The sequence below is a fragment of the Alligator sinensis genome, unplaced genomic scaffold (genome assembly GCF_000455745.1).
Source record: "Alligator sinensis unplaced genomic scaffold, ASM45574v1 scaffold472_2, whole genome shotgun sequence".
NCBI lineage: Eukaryota > Metazoa > Chordata > Crocodylia > Alligatoridae > Alligator > Alligator sinensis.
The window spans coordinates 544,246-562,017 of NW_005842378.1; the positions used below are offsets into that span (position 1 = coordinate 544,246).

Sequence of the window (17,772 nt, forward strand, 5' to 3'; positions counted from 1 at the left end):
CCTCCTCCAGCTGACCACACTATGGCCCAGGCCAGAGTTGTGCTTCCAGTTTGCTATACTGAAGCCCCAGCCCCAGCCAGCAGCATGTGGCGCTACAAGTGCTGGCTGTACTTCTGGCTGTGCAGCTCGCCACTGCCCCTGAAGGATCTCCCTGCCCTCTTTCCCCGCTGAAGTAGGTGCCTCTGGGCAGGCCCTGCTAGCAACAACGGCAAGCTGGGCTTGTGAGTGGCACTGAGCGCTGCCTCAGACTCTCTTGCCCCACTCCGTCACAGCCCTGGCACCTGGACTCCTTTCCCCGGCACCAGCAGGCACATAGACTCCTCCACACATGCCCCTCCACACACCCCTGCCACGCCCCCCCACAAGCCCTGACCCTCCAGCCTCCCCACCCATTCTTCCCCACCCATCCAGCTGCTGGGACTGCTCCCACCACCCTGCCTGGTTGCATTGCAGGCCACACAGGTGCACGCATGTGGTGACCCTGCCTCCAACTGCCCTCCCCCTGCTCCCCCCCAGCTCCAAGCAGCTCCTTGCAAGCTGGAACGCCTGCAAGGGGAAAATCCACTATTTTCTTTCTCAAAGGGGAAAACCCTCTATTTTACACATTTTTCCACAGGAAACCAAAAACCCAGGTCCCTGATTATCATGGAACAATTATTGCCACTTTGAAGTCAGCTGCATAGGCAGTCAACGCTGCTAATGCAATAATATTGTAAGTAGCTGATCAGTAAACAAATAAGCTACATAATAAAGAGCTGAATATTATTAAAGTCTCTTATAGTGACTGTGACCATTAGAACATAGGCTTAGTTTTATTAACTAGCTTTTATAAACGATTAAATGCAAAAAGGCAGGCTATGCAAATACATCTTCCAGAAGGTACACAGTAAAACCACTTGGTCTTTCAAAGGCATCATACAACAGATCTCTAGTTTTAAGAAACGTTGAAGGAAGCAAACAATTTAGTTCCTACTGTATATGATATTTTAACTGATTTTGTAAGAAAAAATCTTATCTGAGAACAGTCAAAATTCATTATATTCTGAAAAAAAAGAATGAATAAAGACACTACCACTGTTAACAAGCAATTTATTTACACTTTTCTGACCTCCAGTTCAGTTCATTAATTAATGCGTTTTTAAATAAAAAATGAGTCAATTATATTATTAAACTATAGTACAGGTCTTCACCAAACTGTATAGACTCAGAACAGCAGATCCCAAATAGTTCGCAAACATTTCAACAGACCACATAAAGAGGCTTTCCATATTGTGTCTTTGCTCCTTGATTCTAAAGCTAAATTACATTAAAATACATTTTAAAGTATATATTTTTCTGATATTAGTTTTCCCCATATGAATGTTTTGTTGCCATAAAGGTTATAGATACATAAGGGAAGAAGGGGGGCCCAAGCAAAAGAAGACATGGTTCCTTAGATCCCATTATGAGATTCAGACAAATGGGCAGACACAGACAGACAGCAAGTGTGGGACATAAATCAGAATGAGATGCAATTGATACAGATGTCAATATATGAACACTTAGCACAACACGGTCATGATTTTGTATTTTCACACTTGGCGCACATCAAAAGGAATAGCTGGCATCCCATGGAGAAGTCAGAGACCAAGAAGTCTCTAATTTAACTTCTACTGGAGAGTTGCAAAAAACTCCCAAAAAACACCAGGCAAGCAAGATGGCACCATTTTCAAGCTGCATGAAGCAAAAAACATACTCTAATGTAACCACCAATGCCAGGCCCTGGCAGTATATACAGGCTGTTTCTGCCAAGATACTAGTGCTGTCTAAGCCTTATCTGCATGAATAAGCAGCTGCTAGTAATGTTGCATCAGGGTGAGGACCAAAGAGTTGCTCTAAACAACTGTCTGATGCCTGCAAGCTACCAAAAAGAGGAAATTCTGTCCAAAACTGATGATGGCTTGCTCTAGGGCAAGCAAAATACAGCCCGTGGGATGGGTCCAGCTTGTCAGGCCATTCTGTCCAGCCTGCAGAGCCCCCAGCCAGTTCCCCGCTCCAGCACCACCTGGCTGTGGCTCCCAGCTGCATTACCCAGACCACGGAGCGTGGGACTGTGCTGGTAGGGGCATGTCTGTGTGCACGCGCACGTCAGCAGGCACAGGGGCAGTGTGTGTGTGTAAGCAAGCACAGGGGCAGTGTGTGTGTATGTGAGTGTTCAAAGGGTGAGTCCCACATGCATACCCCTCCATACACATGCACCTATACCTCTCCTCGCACTGCCATACACAAACCCCAGCCACCCTCCCTCCATATCCACCCACACCCCACATACCCACACATCCACAGCCCCCACAAACCTATACCCACCCCCCACAATATAGAAGAATAAGACTTCATTTTAAGCTATTGTGCAGTCACCTCTGCGTATACTACACAAACACATGTAAATCAGGACAAAAATATTTTTTGAAATCAAATTAATGAATGTTGTAGATGATCAATTTTTAGAATATAATTTGGTATTTTTCTGGTTCTGAGATGGCAAAACCCCTTTTTGAAAGGACTACTTCTGGGGGCAAGGGGAGGGACTTCTGGTGGCAAAGGTCAGGGGCTAGGATTCTGGTCACAAGATGGCGACGAGGGAGCGGGGGCACTTGTCAAGGGGCAGGGCTACACATGTGGCTCTTGACAGCTTGTCAAAACTCGGTAAGCAGCCCTCCACCCAAAATAATTGCCCGCCCCTGTTCTAGGGCCAGCTGCAGGCTGCTAACTGCTGGTGCTCAGTGCATGAAAAAGTTATTTACAAGTGGTGAGAAGGCTGTACTGCAAACAAGGATGGTGAGTAGGGGTAGGGGAGCTTCAACCTGTACTGAGTAAACTCAGAGTTGTGGAAGCAGCCCATCAACAGGAGTCATTTTTAAGAGTGCTCAGCACTGCGGCACACCCAGTTTTATAAAGTGGTGAAACGCGCGTCAGTGCTGAGAAAATGGCAGCAGCACACTTTTGAACTAAAACGCCTCAAAAGGTACTATTTTCTGCGCACTGACGTGCACTTCGCTGCTTATACAGCTGCATGCAACACAGCGCAGCGCATGTCACCTTCTGTGCGGAGCAGATCCAATTAATCAAATCTGCTCCAACCCACCAGATCTCCAGCGTGTTGCAGGATGAAAATAAATGTGCATGTGTATAAATGCCCTTTGGTTTTGGAAAAGCAAATGGCAACAACTATTTGGAACCTATGACTGCTACGAATCTACAGCAAAGCAGTTTGATGTGGAGAAATACACTGCCATACATAAAGAATGTACAGACATAAAGCCTCAGAAAACAAGGACTGAGGCGCCTTCAAACCCAACGAGGTCGCTTAAGGCTTTGCATACATGGGATTCACCAACTGCAGAGGAGCAATAAATAGAAAGTGTATTTTAGTTCTTTGCCTCGCACCCAGAAGTTGGAGTTTATCAACAGAAGAGTTTTAGTCTGTTGTTCTATAGGGCACCATAGATCAACCTGAGAGATTTGCTCACATCAATGCAAAATGACCCAGAAAGGTACATGATGCAAGAGTTTTCTACTCTGGTTTCCCTAATAAAGCAAGGGAGGTATGCTAATGCTACACTCAGACATTCATCAAATGTCACAATTAACCTCATGCTTCCAAATACTCAGCTATCCTAACTTACCTATTTCTGATTCTTGAAGTCTTTCACAGGCCACAACCAAATGGGGCTGGATGTGTTTAAATCAGCAGGCCCAGATGATCTCCACCCCAGGGAGCTGAGGGAATTGGCAGGGATCATTGCAGGACCCCTTGCACAGCTTTATGAGCACTCATGGTGCTCTGGCCAGGTGCCAGAGGACTGGAAAAGGGCCAACGTGGTCCCCATTTTCAAAAAAGGGAGGAAGGAAGACCCAGGAAACTATAGGTCCATTAGTCTTACCTCAATCCTGGGGAAGCTCTTTGAGAAAATTATCCAGGAGCACATTTGCAAGGGACCAGCAGGAGAGATTGTGTTTAGGGGCAACCAACATGGGTTCATTAGGGGCAAGTCCTGTCAGACCAACCTGGTTGCCTTTTATGACCAGATCACAAAATCCTTAGACGCAGGTGTTGCGGTGGACATAGCCTTTCTGGACTTTAGGAAGGCCTTCGACGCTGTCTCCAACCCCATTCTCATTAAAAAATTAGGTGACTGTGGCATTGATGCCTACGCAGTCAGATGGGCTGGCAAACTGGCTAGAGGGCCATGCCCAGAGAGTGGTGGTGGATGGGTCATTTTCGACCTGGAGGGATGTGGGCAGTGGGGTCCCCTGGGGCTCGGTCCTCGGGCCTGTACTGTTCAACATCTTCATCAGTGACTTGGACGAGGGGGTGAAAAGCACCTTATTCATATTCACGGATGACACTAAGATGTGGGGAGAGGTGGGCACGATAGAAGGGAGGGACAGGCTACAACTATCTCTGGACAGGTTACAGGGGCGGGTGGATGAGAATAGGATGGGATTCAATACTGACAAGTGCAAGGTACTGCACCTAGGGAGAAAGAACCAGAAGCATACCTATAGGATGGGGAACTCCCTTCTCAACAGCACAGAGACAGAAAAGGATCTTGGAGTCATTATTGATTCCAAGATGAACATGGGCCACCAACGTGAGAATGCGATCAGTAAGGCTAACCGCACCTTGTCACGCATCCACAGACGCATCACGAGCAGGTACAAGGAAGTATTCCTCCCCCTCTATGCGACATTGGTCCGGCCGCAGTTGAAGTACTGCATCCAGTTCTGGGCGCCGCACTTCAGGGGGATGTGGACAGCATTGAGAGGGTCCAAAGGAGGGCCACTTGCACGGTCAGGGGGCAGTAGGGCAGGCCCTACGAAGAGAGGCTATGAGACATGAACCTGTTCAGCCTCCAAAAGAGAAGGCTGAGAGGGGATCTGGTGGCTGTCTATAAACTTACCAGGGGGGAACCAGAGGAGAATGACAGAGTCCCTGTTCCCCTGAGCACTACCAGGAGTAACTAGGAATAATGGCCACAAGTTGATTGAGAGTAGGTTCAGGCTAGACATCAGGAAGCACTACTCCACAGTCAGGTCGGCTAGGATCTGGAACCAACTTCCAAGGGAAGTGGTGCTCACTCCTACCCTGGGGGTCTTCAAAAGGAGGCTAGATAATCACCTAGCCGGGGTCATTTGACCCCAGCATTCTTTCCTGCCCATGGCAGGGGGTCGGACTTGATGATCTGCGCAGGTCCCTTCCGACCCTACCACCTATGAAACTATGAAATGATCAGTTGCAAAATGACAGCTGAATGTGATACTGGTTCAGATAGCACAAAGTGCACAACTAGAGGGGACCAAGGATTTTGATGTCTGCTGGGTTTTGCACATCTGCAGGAGCAAAGGTTGGGTAGTAGAAGCCTAAAGACTTGGTCAGATGTTTGAACAGCCAGCAAAAAACTTCCTGCAATGGGTAGGAACCGGGAAAATGTTTTAAATCAGTAAGGATCTGCTGGTGCATGATAAAACTCTATGGAAGTTCTAGACTTCCCCTGTGAAAAGCCTACTAGAATTTGGATCAAAAAACTTAAATTACATTTGACATTTTAACATTATCAGTCATCTGTAGATATTTTACACATTGCTTAATAAAAATACTACGAGGGCTAACTAGCCAGTATGGTCAAACCTCATTTACAGTATTTGAAACTCAGTTAACCAGAACTCCTGAGGTTTGCGTTCAATGACAAAATTTTAGTCGATGATGATGATAATAGTAATAAACCCTGGCACCCTCACACTCACAAGCAAAAGTTCCATAATTCTTTTTCAAGACTTGCTGGCACAACAGGATACACATGTTTAAACAAAGTATTAGCACATAGGCTTAACTGATGCAGATGAAAGTTTACAAAGAACAATCAGCCTTGGAGAGCCTTGGAGAGCTGAATGACTAGTCTGCCAGCTCAGCATATTATATGCCCATGCCCTGCCTCTGCCCCTCTCTCTTAAACCACAACCCCCCCCAGCCCTGCTGCTGTCTCTCACTCCTGACCTGCAGCCTTTCCCCCTACAGTCCTGCCAGTTCCTCTCACTCCCAAGCCACAGGCCCCTGCTCCCCCAGTGTCCCTCACTCCTGACCTGCAGCTCCTGCCCCCACAGCCCTGCCGGTGCCTCACTCCCAAACTGCAGTCCCCTGCCCCTCCAGCCCTGCCGGTGCCCCTCACTCCTGACCTGCAGCCCCCTGCCCCCCCCAGCCCTGCCAGTGCCCCTCCCTCCCAACTCACAGCCTTGGCCCCTCAGCCCTGCCAGCTCCTATTACTCCTGACCTGCAGCCCCATCCTCCCAGCCCTGCTGCTGCCCCTCATGCCCAACCTGCAGGTTCCTGCCCCCACCCCAGCCCTGCTGCCCACGCAGCTCGCACACACTCACACACAGACTCTCTGTCTCCTCCGTGTGTGTCTTTCTTTTACCTGCAAGCAGCTTGCTGGGGCCCACATACAGAGCACATGATCCGCCAACAGCCAATCACCTTGCCCTGCTATTCCTAGCCCCAAACATCCAAACTGGAAGCACCCAGGAAAAGAAGAGGCACAGCAAAACCCCAGACATTTGCTCACATTTTAAAAACCTGCCCGGACAGAAGGACAGGGTGCCAAAAAAGAGGACATGTCCAGGAAAACCCAGACATATGGTAACCCTAATCTAATCAGAACTATGCATAGCTCCAGTGTGTTAAGACAAATTCTGGCTACAAGAACTGAAGAATTATGGCTTATTTGACTCTTGTATCATATTCTTTTGGGTATAACACCACATTATGCTGAAACAATTATAAAATTCGAGCTGCAAAAGTGTTCTTGGGATTGAAAAAAGAACAAAGAAAATTCCATATTTTTCAACTGTTTTGCGAACTACATTTGTATTTCTTGTATATCTTATTTGCATCTATATATTCCCTTATTTTTATTCCAAATAGCATTGCTAAGTAGTTCCCCTGGATTGAAACTGGATGACTCAATGTTTGCTTACATTCTCAACCTCTCTAAACTAGGTCTCCCTCACTGGTTGATATTCCCTGTATCAAGGGTGTCAAACACAACTTGGGCCCCAGGCCAGATCCAGGTGGCAAAGGCTCCTCCAGGGCCAGATTCATAAGGCTGTATTCAGGTGACAATGTGGGTCTGGAGCCAGGTGCCTGCATGAAGCTGCATTTGGACAGTAGCAGAGCTGAAGCCAGAGCCTGCAGCAGTGCAGACATGAACATGACTATAGAAGGTAGTCTGCCAGCTCCACACTGTCACCTGAATGCAGTTCTGTGCAGCTACATGCCCCTAGCTCCATGCTGCTGCCTGGGCAGAGCTCCGCACCATCATACACCCTTGGCTCCTTAATGACACGTGCCCCTGCGCTGCCCAAGCACATCTCTGTAGGCCCCTGGCTCCTTGGTACTGCCTAGAAGCACAGTGATCTGGCTGCTTCGCAGTGCCAGGGGCATGCAACAGTGCAGAGCCACGGGTTTGAACTTCCAGTAACCCACCAGATTACTGGTGGACCATACATCTGACACCCCTGTTCTGTATTATTTACTAATCCACCTAGAACTGTTTTTTTGTTTATTTGCACAAAGTCACAGGGATTTTTCAGTTGACTGTAACTGTGATAAAACTCTCAGGAGCTGAGTTTTGATATAAGAAATTCCTATCCTGTGCAACTCCCAAAAAACAGTGATTGGGATAAGCCTGTTTCTCACCTGTTTTATAATGAAGATAGAACTTTCAATTCAGCACTGAAGAATTTCACAAAAAGCTTATTACAGATTAGTGGGGCTGCTCTATCAGGATAGATCTTCATTCTCTTAGGTATCTTTCCACCTGTCTGTTCCATACACTTCCACTACTGCACTTGGAACAGTTCATCATCAGATGGCAGCATTGTGACATAACAGTGCAATACTGATACTAGAGATAAATCAACCCCCACTCAACTCATTTGTGTGCTATCATGATATTGGTTTAAATAAGTAAACTGCCTTCCCAAACTACCACTCAGATATCCTATCAAAATTTGTATGTCATGCACCTCACAAAAGTGTAATTCTAATGACAAATTGAAATAAAAATGGAGTACTTCATTGACCATAGAAACAAACTGATGCAACTGATAATATAAATATGGCCCGTGGGCTGGATCCGGCCTGCTAAGCCATTCTATCCAGCCTGTGGGGCCCCTAAAAAAAATTTAGAAAATTAATATTTATCTGTCCTTGGTTCCTGTCAAAGATGACAGGAAACAGGGGCAGTAGGACCCAGAGGAACCCCCGGCAGGCTCCTGCAACAGCAGGGCCCACCCAGTCCTGCCCACCCCCAGCCAGAAGCCCCGTCCTCTGTCCTCCCTGCTGCAGCCATTTGCAGCCCACATGGGCCTGTCCTGAGCAGGCACAGGCAGCCCCATGCGGGCTGCGAGTGGCTGCAGTTTGGGGTGCCAGTCATGGGGCGGGGGAGGGGCAGCTTTTCCCCATGCTCAGCACCAGCTCATAGCCCTCTCCTGCTGCCAGCCTTGGCCCTGCCCATCAGGAGCAGCTGCAGCCTCCCTGCTTGCTGTGCTGGGCAGCATCAGCAAACACTGCCCGATGCGGCAAGCAGGGGGAGCCACAGCTGCTCCCACTGTGACGCAGCCCCAATGGGTGTGGCCAGAGCTGGCACAGGGCTCAGGCTGGCAGCGGGGGCAGGCTATAAGCTGGTGCCGAGCATGGGGAAAAGCAGCCCCTCCCTCGCCGTGTGGCCAGTGCCCTGTGCTGCAGCCGCTTGCAGACTGCATGGGGCTGCCCATGCCTGCTCAGGCTGCAGCAGGGAGCGCTGGCCAAGGGGCAGGGGAGGGGCCGTTTTTCCCCCCGCACTCAGCACCAGCTCCTTCCCTGCCGGCAAGCGCAGGGTCTGGGCTATGCACTGCCCCCCACCTGTACCCTGGGGCTCAGGGGGGTACTACGAGTGAGCGGGCATGTAAGCCAGAAGGAGCATGGGGCCCAGACCAGTGTCCCGGGGCCAGCGCCGGCAGGGCTCAGAGCAGGGCGGTAGGAGTACAAGGTCCCAGCCAGCTCCCTACTCTCCCTGCTGGTGCAGCCCAGCCTGGCTCCACAGACCCCTGCCAGCCTGTGCCCCACTCTGGGCGCTGCCAGCACTGGCCCTGGGACATTGGTCCCAAGATAGTGACCAGGGGGTGGGGCTCCTGTTAAGGGGCAGGGCTACCCATGCAGCCCTCAACAGCTTGCCAAAACTGGGTAAGTGGCCCTCCACCCAAAATAACTGCCTGCCCCAGTCTACGGAAGTACTGCAGGATATCTTAGCCATTTTCTATATGACACTATGCAAGCAGAAAACCGACATTTGTAACATTATGCTTATCCTTAGCAATTAATCTTCTGTCTGTCAATTAATCAATAAACTTCTCACACTGATTAGAGTGATCCAAGGGTCCATTTAAATTCTCTCGCACCCTTCCCAACTTGCTCAAAATTTGTTAACAACCACTTCAAATGTAGACAAAGCTTTCCTTATTCCTTAGATTTAAAGATTTATTAGAAAATGTTAAAAACTATGGTTATTTACGTAGCTTTGTAGAGTTAATACAAATGAAAATAACAGAAAAGTGTATTTGGACACTTGAACTGTCCTTGGTATTCTACCCCCATACCCTCAGTTGTATGAAAAAACCCCAAACCATTCCAACCTAGGTTATCCAGCAGTTCAACTGAATCACTAAGGAAGGTTACTTCTTCCATACTTAAAAAAAGGTCTCACCACAGACAAGGGACTAGCTAAAGACAGTTAAGTTAAAACAAAGAAACCACAGAACTGGCTATTTCATTAAGGAACTGAAAAGGTCACCTTTACTGACCTAAAAAATTGTGCTCCTGAACTCAATTATTTCAGTGCCCTAAAGTGTTAAGTATTGAGCAATATAAAAAGACAAAGGCCCAACTGTGAAATGTTCACAAAAATCCAATTTCAGACATGACAAAGAGATAATAAAACAAGAACTATTAAGGTGCTGCATGACCTTAAACTAGTTTCCTTACCTGTTCCTAAAACCATTCTGAACTGATAACATTAAATACATCCTCAAAAAGTAAGCAAGCTAGACCTTGCTTATCTGAAACTGATTTATTACACTGATTATACAAATTCTGAATGTGACCACTGGTGCTGCTACTACTAGTCTCCAGGCTTCCCTTCCCTCTTAAGCTTCTGCTTCTTACTCCTACACCCTAGAGGATGGGACAAGATAAGGATGCTCATGAGGCCCCAGGAGCTCATGGCACCTGCATGGCCCAGCATAGTAGGCCTGAGTCATGTGACCCCCAGCCACACAAAAATTGAACAGTCTTATTATGGATGTCTAGGACAACTAAACATTTTACTCGCATAAACTTGGGAAGGTCCTATAAGATTCAGCTAAGTGGTATACTACAGTACATCCAATCCAGGCTCACCTGAGTTGCATGCTATCCACGGAAATTGGTTCGTGAAACAGTAAGTGATTTCCTACTATGTCCATTATAGTATTTTAATTGGTGTGCTGCAAATTTGGTAGAACACCAGTAATATCATCATAATAACACATCATTTTCAAGATGAGTGAAGATTAAAGACAGATTTTTTTCACATATAACAAATGCATATATGTTCTTAAATATCCAGGGTGCTGCAGACTGCCTTCACAAACTACAGTACAACATATGGGTGCACTGATACCGCTAGCCAATTATTAACTAACCATATCAGTCAAGGCCAATTCAATAACTGATATTTAGTAATAACGCAAGCCATTTTAAACTACTGACATAAACCTTCCTTGGTGCGTTCCAGCAACCTCCTGCGTCACATAAATCAGCATCTTGGCACTTAAAAATGGTGGCGGGGGGCTCTTGAACTAAAGCTTGTTGAATGAGCTTTAGTTAAAGTGCTGCTGCCACCATTTCTAAGTGTGGGGATGCTGATACATGAAATGCTGAGGCACTTTAATTTGAACAGCTCTCAGAGCTGCTCTAATTAAAGCGCAGCCCACCTCCAGCCCTGGAGCACATGTAGAAGTGCCAAGGGGCAGCTGCCTGAGCCCGCCCAGCAGGCCTGAGTGGGAAGGTGTGAGCCTTCCTGGCTGCCCAAGGATCGGTAGTCTCTGGGCCAGGCTCCCCAATCTCCTCCCTCTGCCCAGGGCAGGGCCATGAGACTATTCCATGCCTGGAGAAACTGGGCCACTCCCCCCTGCCAGAGACCAACTCCCAAGACCTGGGACCCAGCTCCAGGGGAGAAGGGCCCCTTCTGGTGCTGCCACTGCCAGGGGCAAGGCAAGCCTCCATGCCCTGCAAGGAACGCTAAATGGTCTCAACCCTGGGAAGGGCAGCGTGAAGAAATCTCCCTTTCTCTGCCCCTCTCCCTTGGACCAAACCAGGTGACCCCTCTATCTCCTGGTTCTCTTCTTGGTTCAGGCTTGTCAATCAGGTGACCTGGACAGATAAACTCCTGGTGGGAGGGGGAAGCATCCTCTTCCTCTGGCAGGCATTTTGAACTCAGCAAGCAAATACCCCAGGCTCCTGCCGGGAGATTCACTGGAAATAAAAAACCTGGAAACTAGCCAGGAGTTAGGAATTATATGTAGGCCAGTCGTATCTTAGAAGGATCACAGAGTCCAAGACTGTATAAAGCTCACATGCTTATATTTGCTCAAAGTGTATTCTGACTTCCACGTTCTATATTCAGTTAGCAACATTATAATCAGACATTTTGATTAGACTGAGCCTGGCAGTTCGACTACTGGAAAGTGACTGAGCAACAGTGAACACATTTGATCCCAATTAAAAAAAACTGAGAAATTTGAGGATTTGAAGAGAATTGTCTGAAATTTTCTTCTTTAGTCAAATATTCTAAAGGACAATTCCACATAATCCCCATTAAAAAAACCTGCCTCTAAAAACAGATACAAAACTGTTTTACAAAATGTTAAAAACTGTAATTATTACATGGCTTTGTAGAGTTTATAGAATCATACAAAATTAGGGTTGGAAGGGACCTCAAGAGGTCATCTACTCCAACTCCCTGCTCAAGGCAGGACCATCTCCAACTAAATCATCCCAGCCAAGCTTTGTGTAGCCAGGTCCTAAAAACCTCCAAGAATGGAGTGTCCGTGACCTCTCTGGGTAACCTGTTCCAGTGTTTACTACCATCCTAGTAAGAAAATTCTTCCTAATATCCAACCTAAACTTCCCTTGCTGCAATTTGAGACTGTTGCTCCTTGTTCTGTCATGTGCCACCACTGAGAAGTCTTGCTCCATCCTCTTTGGAACCACCCCTTCAGGTAGCTGAAGGCTATTAAATCCCCTCTCAGTCTCTTCTTCTCTGGACTAAATAAGCCCAGGTCCCTCAGCCTCTCCTCATAGTCATGTGCCCCAGGCCCCTCACCATTTATGTTGCCCTCTGCTGGACCCTCTCCAATTTGTCCACATCCTCTCTGTAGTGGGGTGCCCAAAACTGAACATAGTACTCTAGATGTGGCCTCACCAGTGCTGAACAGAGGGGAATAATCACTTCCCTTGACCTGCTGGCAACACTCCTGCTCATACAGCCCAGTATGCTGCTAGCCTTCTTTGCAACAAGGGCACACTGTTGGTTCATATTCAATTTATTGTTCACCCCAGGTCCTTTTCTGCAGAGCTGTGGCCCAGCCAGTCAGCCCCCAGCCTGTAGTAATGTATGGGATTGTTCCATCCTAAGTACAGGACTTTACACTTGTCCTTGTTGAACCTCATGAGCTCTCTTTTCGCCCAGTCCTCCAATTTGTCTAGGTCCCTCTGAATCCTAACCCTACCCTCCACCAAATCTACTACTCCCCCACCGCAGCTTGGTGTCATCTTCAAATTTGCTGAGGGTGCACTCTATGCCATCTTCCAGGTCGTTGATGAAGACGTTGAACAAAACCAGCCCCAGGACCGAAACCTGGGGTACTCCACTTGATACCAGCTGCTGGTAGCTGGGAGATAATACATGACACTGTGCACATTAGCTGGATAGGCACATAGCTGGTTTATGTTAATGGAATCCAAGACATACAGGTAGCCATGCAGCCTATATTAGCCTGGGGTAAAGGGAATTAAGAAGTTTCAATGCAAGACTATGGAAATAGAGACAAGAGCCTGTGCATGGCAACTGAATCAGAACAGAGTTGTACGTTTTAAAACATTATTCAACTGCTGTGGTGGGGAATATTCAAAGGCACTAGTCTTTGTAAGCCTATACTGCAGGGAGGACAAGGGAAAGTGTTCAGTCCTAGCTCTAACAACACCAACAAATTTATAAAGCTCACAAGTTAGCCATCAGGGCTGTGCAAAATTTCAATAGCCATTTCGTTTCGGAAGTGTTTCGGGCCGTTTTGGCACTCAAAACACAGAATCCGAATTGAAACAGAAGGCTCAGAAACATCTCCAAAATGAAATGAGGCATCTGAAACATTTCAGAAATGTTTCGGAAAAAATTCGGAGTTTTGGAGCCAGGCTTGCAAGGAAACAGCTGTATGCTGCTGCCCTGCTGCGCAACTCAGCTCCGCAGGGAGCAGAGATCTGCGCTGGGGGTCTCCTCAACGCTGCTGCCCACCCTGCAGTGCCCTGGTGATGCATAGCTGCATGGGGCAGGCAGCGATGACAAGGAGACCCCGGTGAGGATCTCTGCTCCCTGCAGAGCCAGGTCAAGTGGCAGGAACCAGCAGGCTAGCTCGCCGCTCTGCACTGCTTCTCAGCCCTAAGACCAGCACGAGAGGTATCAGAGATCCGTGCAGGGGTCTCCTCACCTGCAAGGAGGGCAGCAGCCCTCCCCCTCCCCCAGATGAGCCACCTACGGCCCCATTCTGCTCCCCACTGGGGTCCCAAGCCCCGCCTGGCTGGGTAGGGCTGTGTGAAGCTTCCCTTGCAGCCTGTTCAAAACAGATTCGGCCAAAATGAAACAGGACAGTGACCCGAAACACTGAAATGAATCACTGTCCTCCAAAATGGCCGAATCCAAAACAGAATCAAAACACAGCCGTTTCACACAGCCCTAGCCACGAGTAAGAAAATCCTCGTGTGCACCAGAAAAAATGTAACATCATTTAGCTATTTGTTTCTTATTTTTCAAGATTCTGAAAACACGTTATTAGTAGTAACACCAATAAGGTAAGTAAACTGTTTTTTTTAATATTATGAAAAAACTTATTTTGGTTTTGATACTGTCAGCAAGCATACTTGTGAATCAGTCTAGCTCAGAGAGGTTTTTTTTTTTTTTAAACGCAAAACCATGATGATCCAACTTTTTAATGAACTGCACAGAACATCTACCCTATTAGTCATACACAATGTAATTATATTAACCTATAACATCCCACAATCTACAGCAAACTGAGATCACAAACCTGTCCATCAGGAACAGCACACCATGCATTTGAATATATAGCCACCATTTAATACAATAATATTAAGAAATTAGAAACAAATTACATCCCAACATGTGATCTCCCAAGTATTTTTAGCAAGTGACTTAGACAATAACCTGGAATGACCCCTGGCAGTGAGCCTGACTTGTTACCAGCTCAGTGCAACAAGAGCTGCACCCAGGCCAGTAGAGAACAAATTGTATTCCTTCTGCTATTTTGCACCATTTCCTTCTCCTGCTTCCACACAGAACAAGGCGAGTACTGGAAACCCCTAGCACAAATGACACCCCTCCCTACGGTAGGATAAGTCCAGCAAACTGCTTCCTAAGGGTAAGACCTATGAGCAACAGATGATTCAGCAAAGGGAGCAAAAAAAAAAAAAAATACATATTACTACCCTTTCACTATTCAAGGAAATCCCTTGATGTCAGCACCACTAGATGGATGTTTTGTTTCCAGAAGAGATGATCTCAGGGTTAGGAAAAAGGCAGGAAAAGAGACTGCGAGAAGGTCCAGTGAGAGAACAACTACAACCAAACTCTAATTCTTACCTATACGTAAAAAAGTTAGGCTTATCATTAGATAGAAAGGATAAGTGTAAGATGTAAAGAATGAGATTACAGACAAGGCTTGGAGGCAGGAGTGTGGGAAGCGCAAGCAGCAAGTAGTTTTTATTTCAAGGGGGAAAATGTGTAAAACTAATAATAATGTAACAGCATTATTCCTTCCTTCATTTTTGGTCTATTATTCACATAGGTCCCAATTCTATAATCAGAACCGTAAAAACATACTTTTATAGTGCCTGAATGCCTGGGTCTGTCACATACATGAAGTTAAACATATGTATGTATGCAGTATAAGCATCTAAAAGACTTGAAATAACTTACTGCATTAAGTCTATTACAAGAAGTAGAGAAAAGCAAGTAAAGATCCTTTTCTTCTATTGTTTCACCATCTTGTTTAGCATCATTTTTTGCTCCCTTTGTTTATGATACATCCCTTCTTCTCTTTTATTTTCTGTTTAACTTCTCTCCAAATCTCTGGCAAATGTCACCTTACCCACACACCCTAAAACCTTTTGTGTGAATGATTGAGTGGATAGGCCCAAAGGGTTTGGCAACAGTAGTAAATATGTAATAAGAGGAGAGTTCTGTGTGAGAAGTCAAGTCTGCTTTTTGGAAAAAGGAAAGATGCTATGGACTTTCCTCTCCAGTAATGGGCTCCATTGCTTTTTTTTTTTCTTTTTTTTTTTTTTTTTAAGATATTGTTACAGCTTTCAAAAGCAGCAAAAGAATGAAACAGACCTGATTCTTGTCCTTTTCATTGTTGTCCATGTGGTTCTCAACAGCAAGAGTGAATACTAGAATCCTGCCAGCTGTTATCCTTCTGTTGCAGGTTAGAAACAGAATGAGCAGGAACAGCAGCAATGGAACTTCTCTCAGTTTTTTTTAAGTCATCATCAGACGCAACTAGCTTACACTTGATAGGTTACTTCACAGTAATGATTGGAACCTCCACCCCCATCCTGCTCCCAAATTAAAAACTTGCATACTGCCCTACCTTTTGCATACTGTAGAAATTGACACTTGCTGAAAACATTTCCTGCGAGTGAGGGGCTTTTTAAAAGATCTGCTAAGCATATCACCCTCCCAACCATCCCTAGGGAAAATATTAGCTTCCTGGTTTCTATTATATCAAACTGAATGACAATTTGCCCCAATCCATATCAATTCTTATTTCCTTCTACCCTTTACTTTCACTCTCTTGAAACAAATCTTACACTTTGTCATCAGCTGGATGCCCTCCTCTTATATCCCATTTCTTCTATAAGTCTTCAATACGATGAGACTTGAATTATTGTTCAAATGTTCTTATGTACAATTTTAACTCTTCCAGACAGTAGCAGTGGACAGATATAACTTAAACTGTTGTAAAGGGGGGAGGGACTTATCCCACTATAACCATTTCATCTGTCAACTCCTGCACTGTTACAGTGGCACTAAGCTGCTGTAACTTTATACTTGAATGAAACACGTGTAAAGTTACAAAGTTTTAGCTTCCACTTAAAATGGAATAGAGCTGATAAGCAAGCATCTTTCAAAAGTCAGCTATAAAGGATTATACAGTATTTCAACTATTTTCTGTGCAGACATAAAATCTTATTCTTTGCTTTATAAAGTATTCTAAATTTATGGTGTTGTATAAATAATAGGAAACAGAATTAGAAAGGATCACGTGTGTCACTGAGTCAAGCCCCCTTTCATCACAGGTACCATACAATAAATATTTGTCCAAAAGAATCCACAAAAACATCTAGACGGGCCCATCTTGTACGCCAATGCCATAAAACTCCCTACAATAAGCTGAACAGAAAGACAGAAAAGCAGTACCCACAACATGCCACAGGAAGAAAGCAGGAGAGATAAGGGTGCCACCAATGTACTTTGGGCCCCAACAACAGCAGGGAATGTATTAGGAAAAATATGACCAAATAATCCTAAGAAATGAACAATATCCCATGGTAAAGAGGAGAGCAAGAACTCCAACAGTCCTTTCCCATCCAACCCCCAAAAAATTATTTCCCAACTAATTTTTATTTATGTTAATATTACAAATTAATGTTACAGCTATATTTTACCGCACTTTTGTTGGATAAAATCAATCACCTAATACTGTTTTCTTTGTTATAGAGGAAACAAAGCTTATTTTTGTAGCATGTTAAACACTATCTTCGCTCCAACAATACTAGGTGCAACCACAGGTGAAGCAGCAAGGGAACAACTTGCTTTCTTTCTTGAAACTCTCAAAAATAACTCTGTACAAGTGGCCATCCACTATCTCTTATGTCTAAATCCAGACAAGCCAGTTCTTGGCCTTTTATCCCTCAAAGAAACTGCTTTAAGTTCTCTAAGTTCCACTCGAGGAGAGACATTCATGCCACGCCACCCACCACAGATCTGCCTGTTCTGTAGTGGAAGAAGTGCCTTCCCTCCGTTGGCTCCTTTCATAACGTGAAAAAAACAAGTCTCTATTTAGGTACCTACCTGCTTAGTCTCTATCCCGATGCTGAAAAAACACTTCACGTCCGCGAAAGGCAGGGCCCGTGGGGAAGGCAAAGGGCTCTCAACAACATCTCAACCCAGGGCTCATGCCAAGAGCTCATGCCAAGAGCCCGGGGCTCGGCCTCAACGCTCACTCAGAGCCGCTCCAGCAGGGTGTCTTCGAAGCTGGGGTTTGTCCAAAACGAAACCGTTCGCAGGAGGCGCCGCCTGCCCGGCGCGGGGCAGCGCCCAGGCCTCCCCGGGCTGGGGACGCTCTGCGAGAGGGGCCCCG

At 46.2% G+C, this 17,772-nt stretch overlaps 1 protein-coding gene across 3 annotated transcripts in view; it reads right to left on the reverse strand.

The window, feature by feature from the left end:
• IDE (insulin degrading enzyme) overlaps window positions 1-17,772 on the reverse strand; it is a 114,269-nt gene that overhangs the window by 92,626 nt on the left and 3,871 nt on the right. The window contains exons 1-2 of one of the 3 annotated variants that reach the window (XM_025210880.1): window positions 17,484-17,757; window positions 15,744-15,825 (exon numbers count right to left, since the gene is read on the reverse strand). The exons of 1 other annotated variant lie outside the window; for it this stretch is intronic. In XM_025210880.1, the coding sequence (XP_025066665.1) occupies window positions 15,744-15,763 (20 nt within the window). In that variant the 5' untranslated portion in view covers window positions 15,764-15,825; window positions 17,484-17,757. Of the gene's footprint in view, window positions 1-15,743; window positions 15,826-17,483; window positions 17,758-17,772 lie in introns of those variants that run through there. One more of the 3 variants, XM_025210884.1, reaches the window with a different exon arrangement.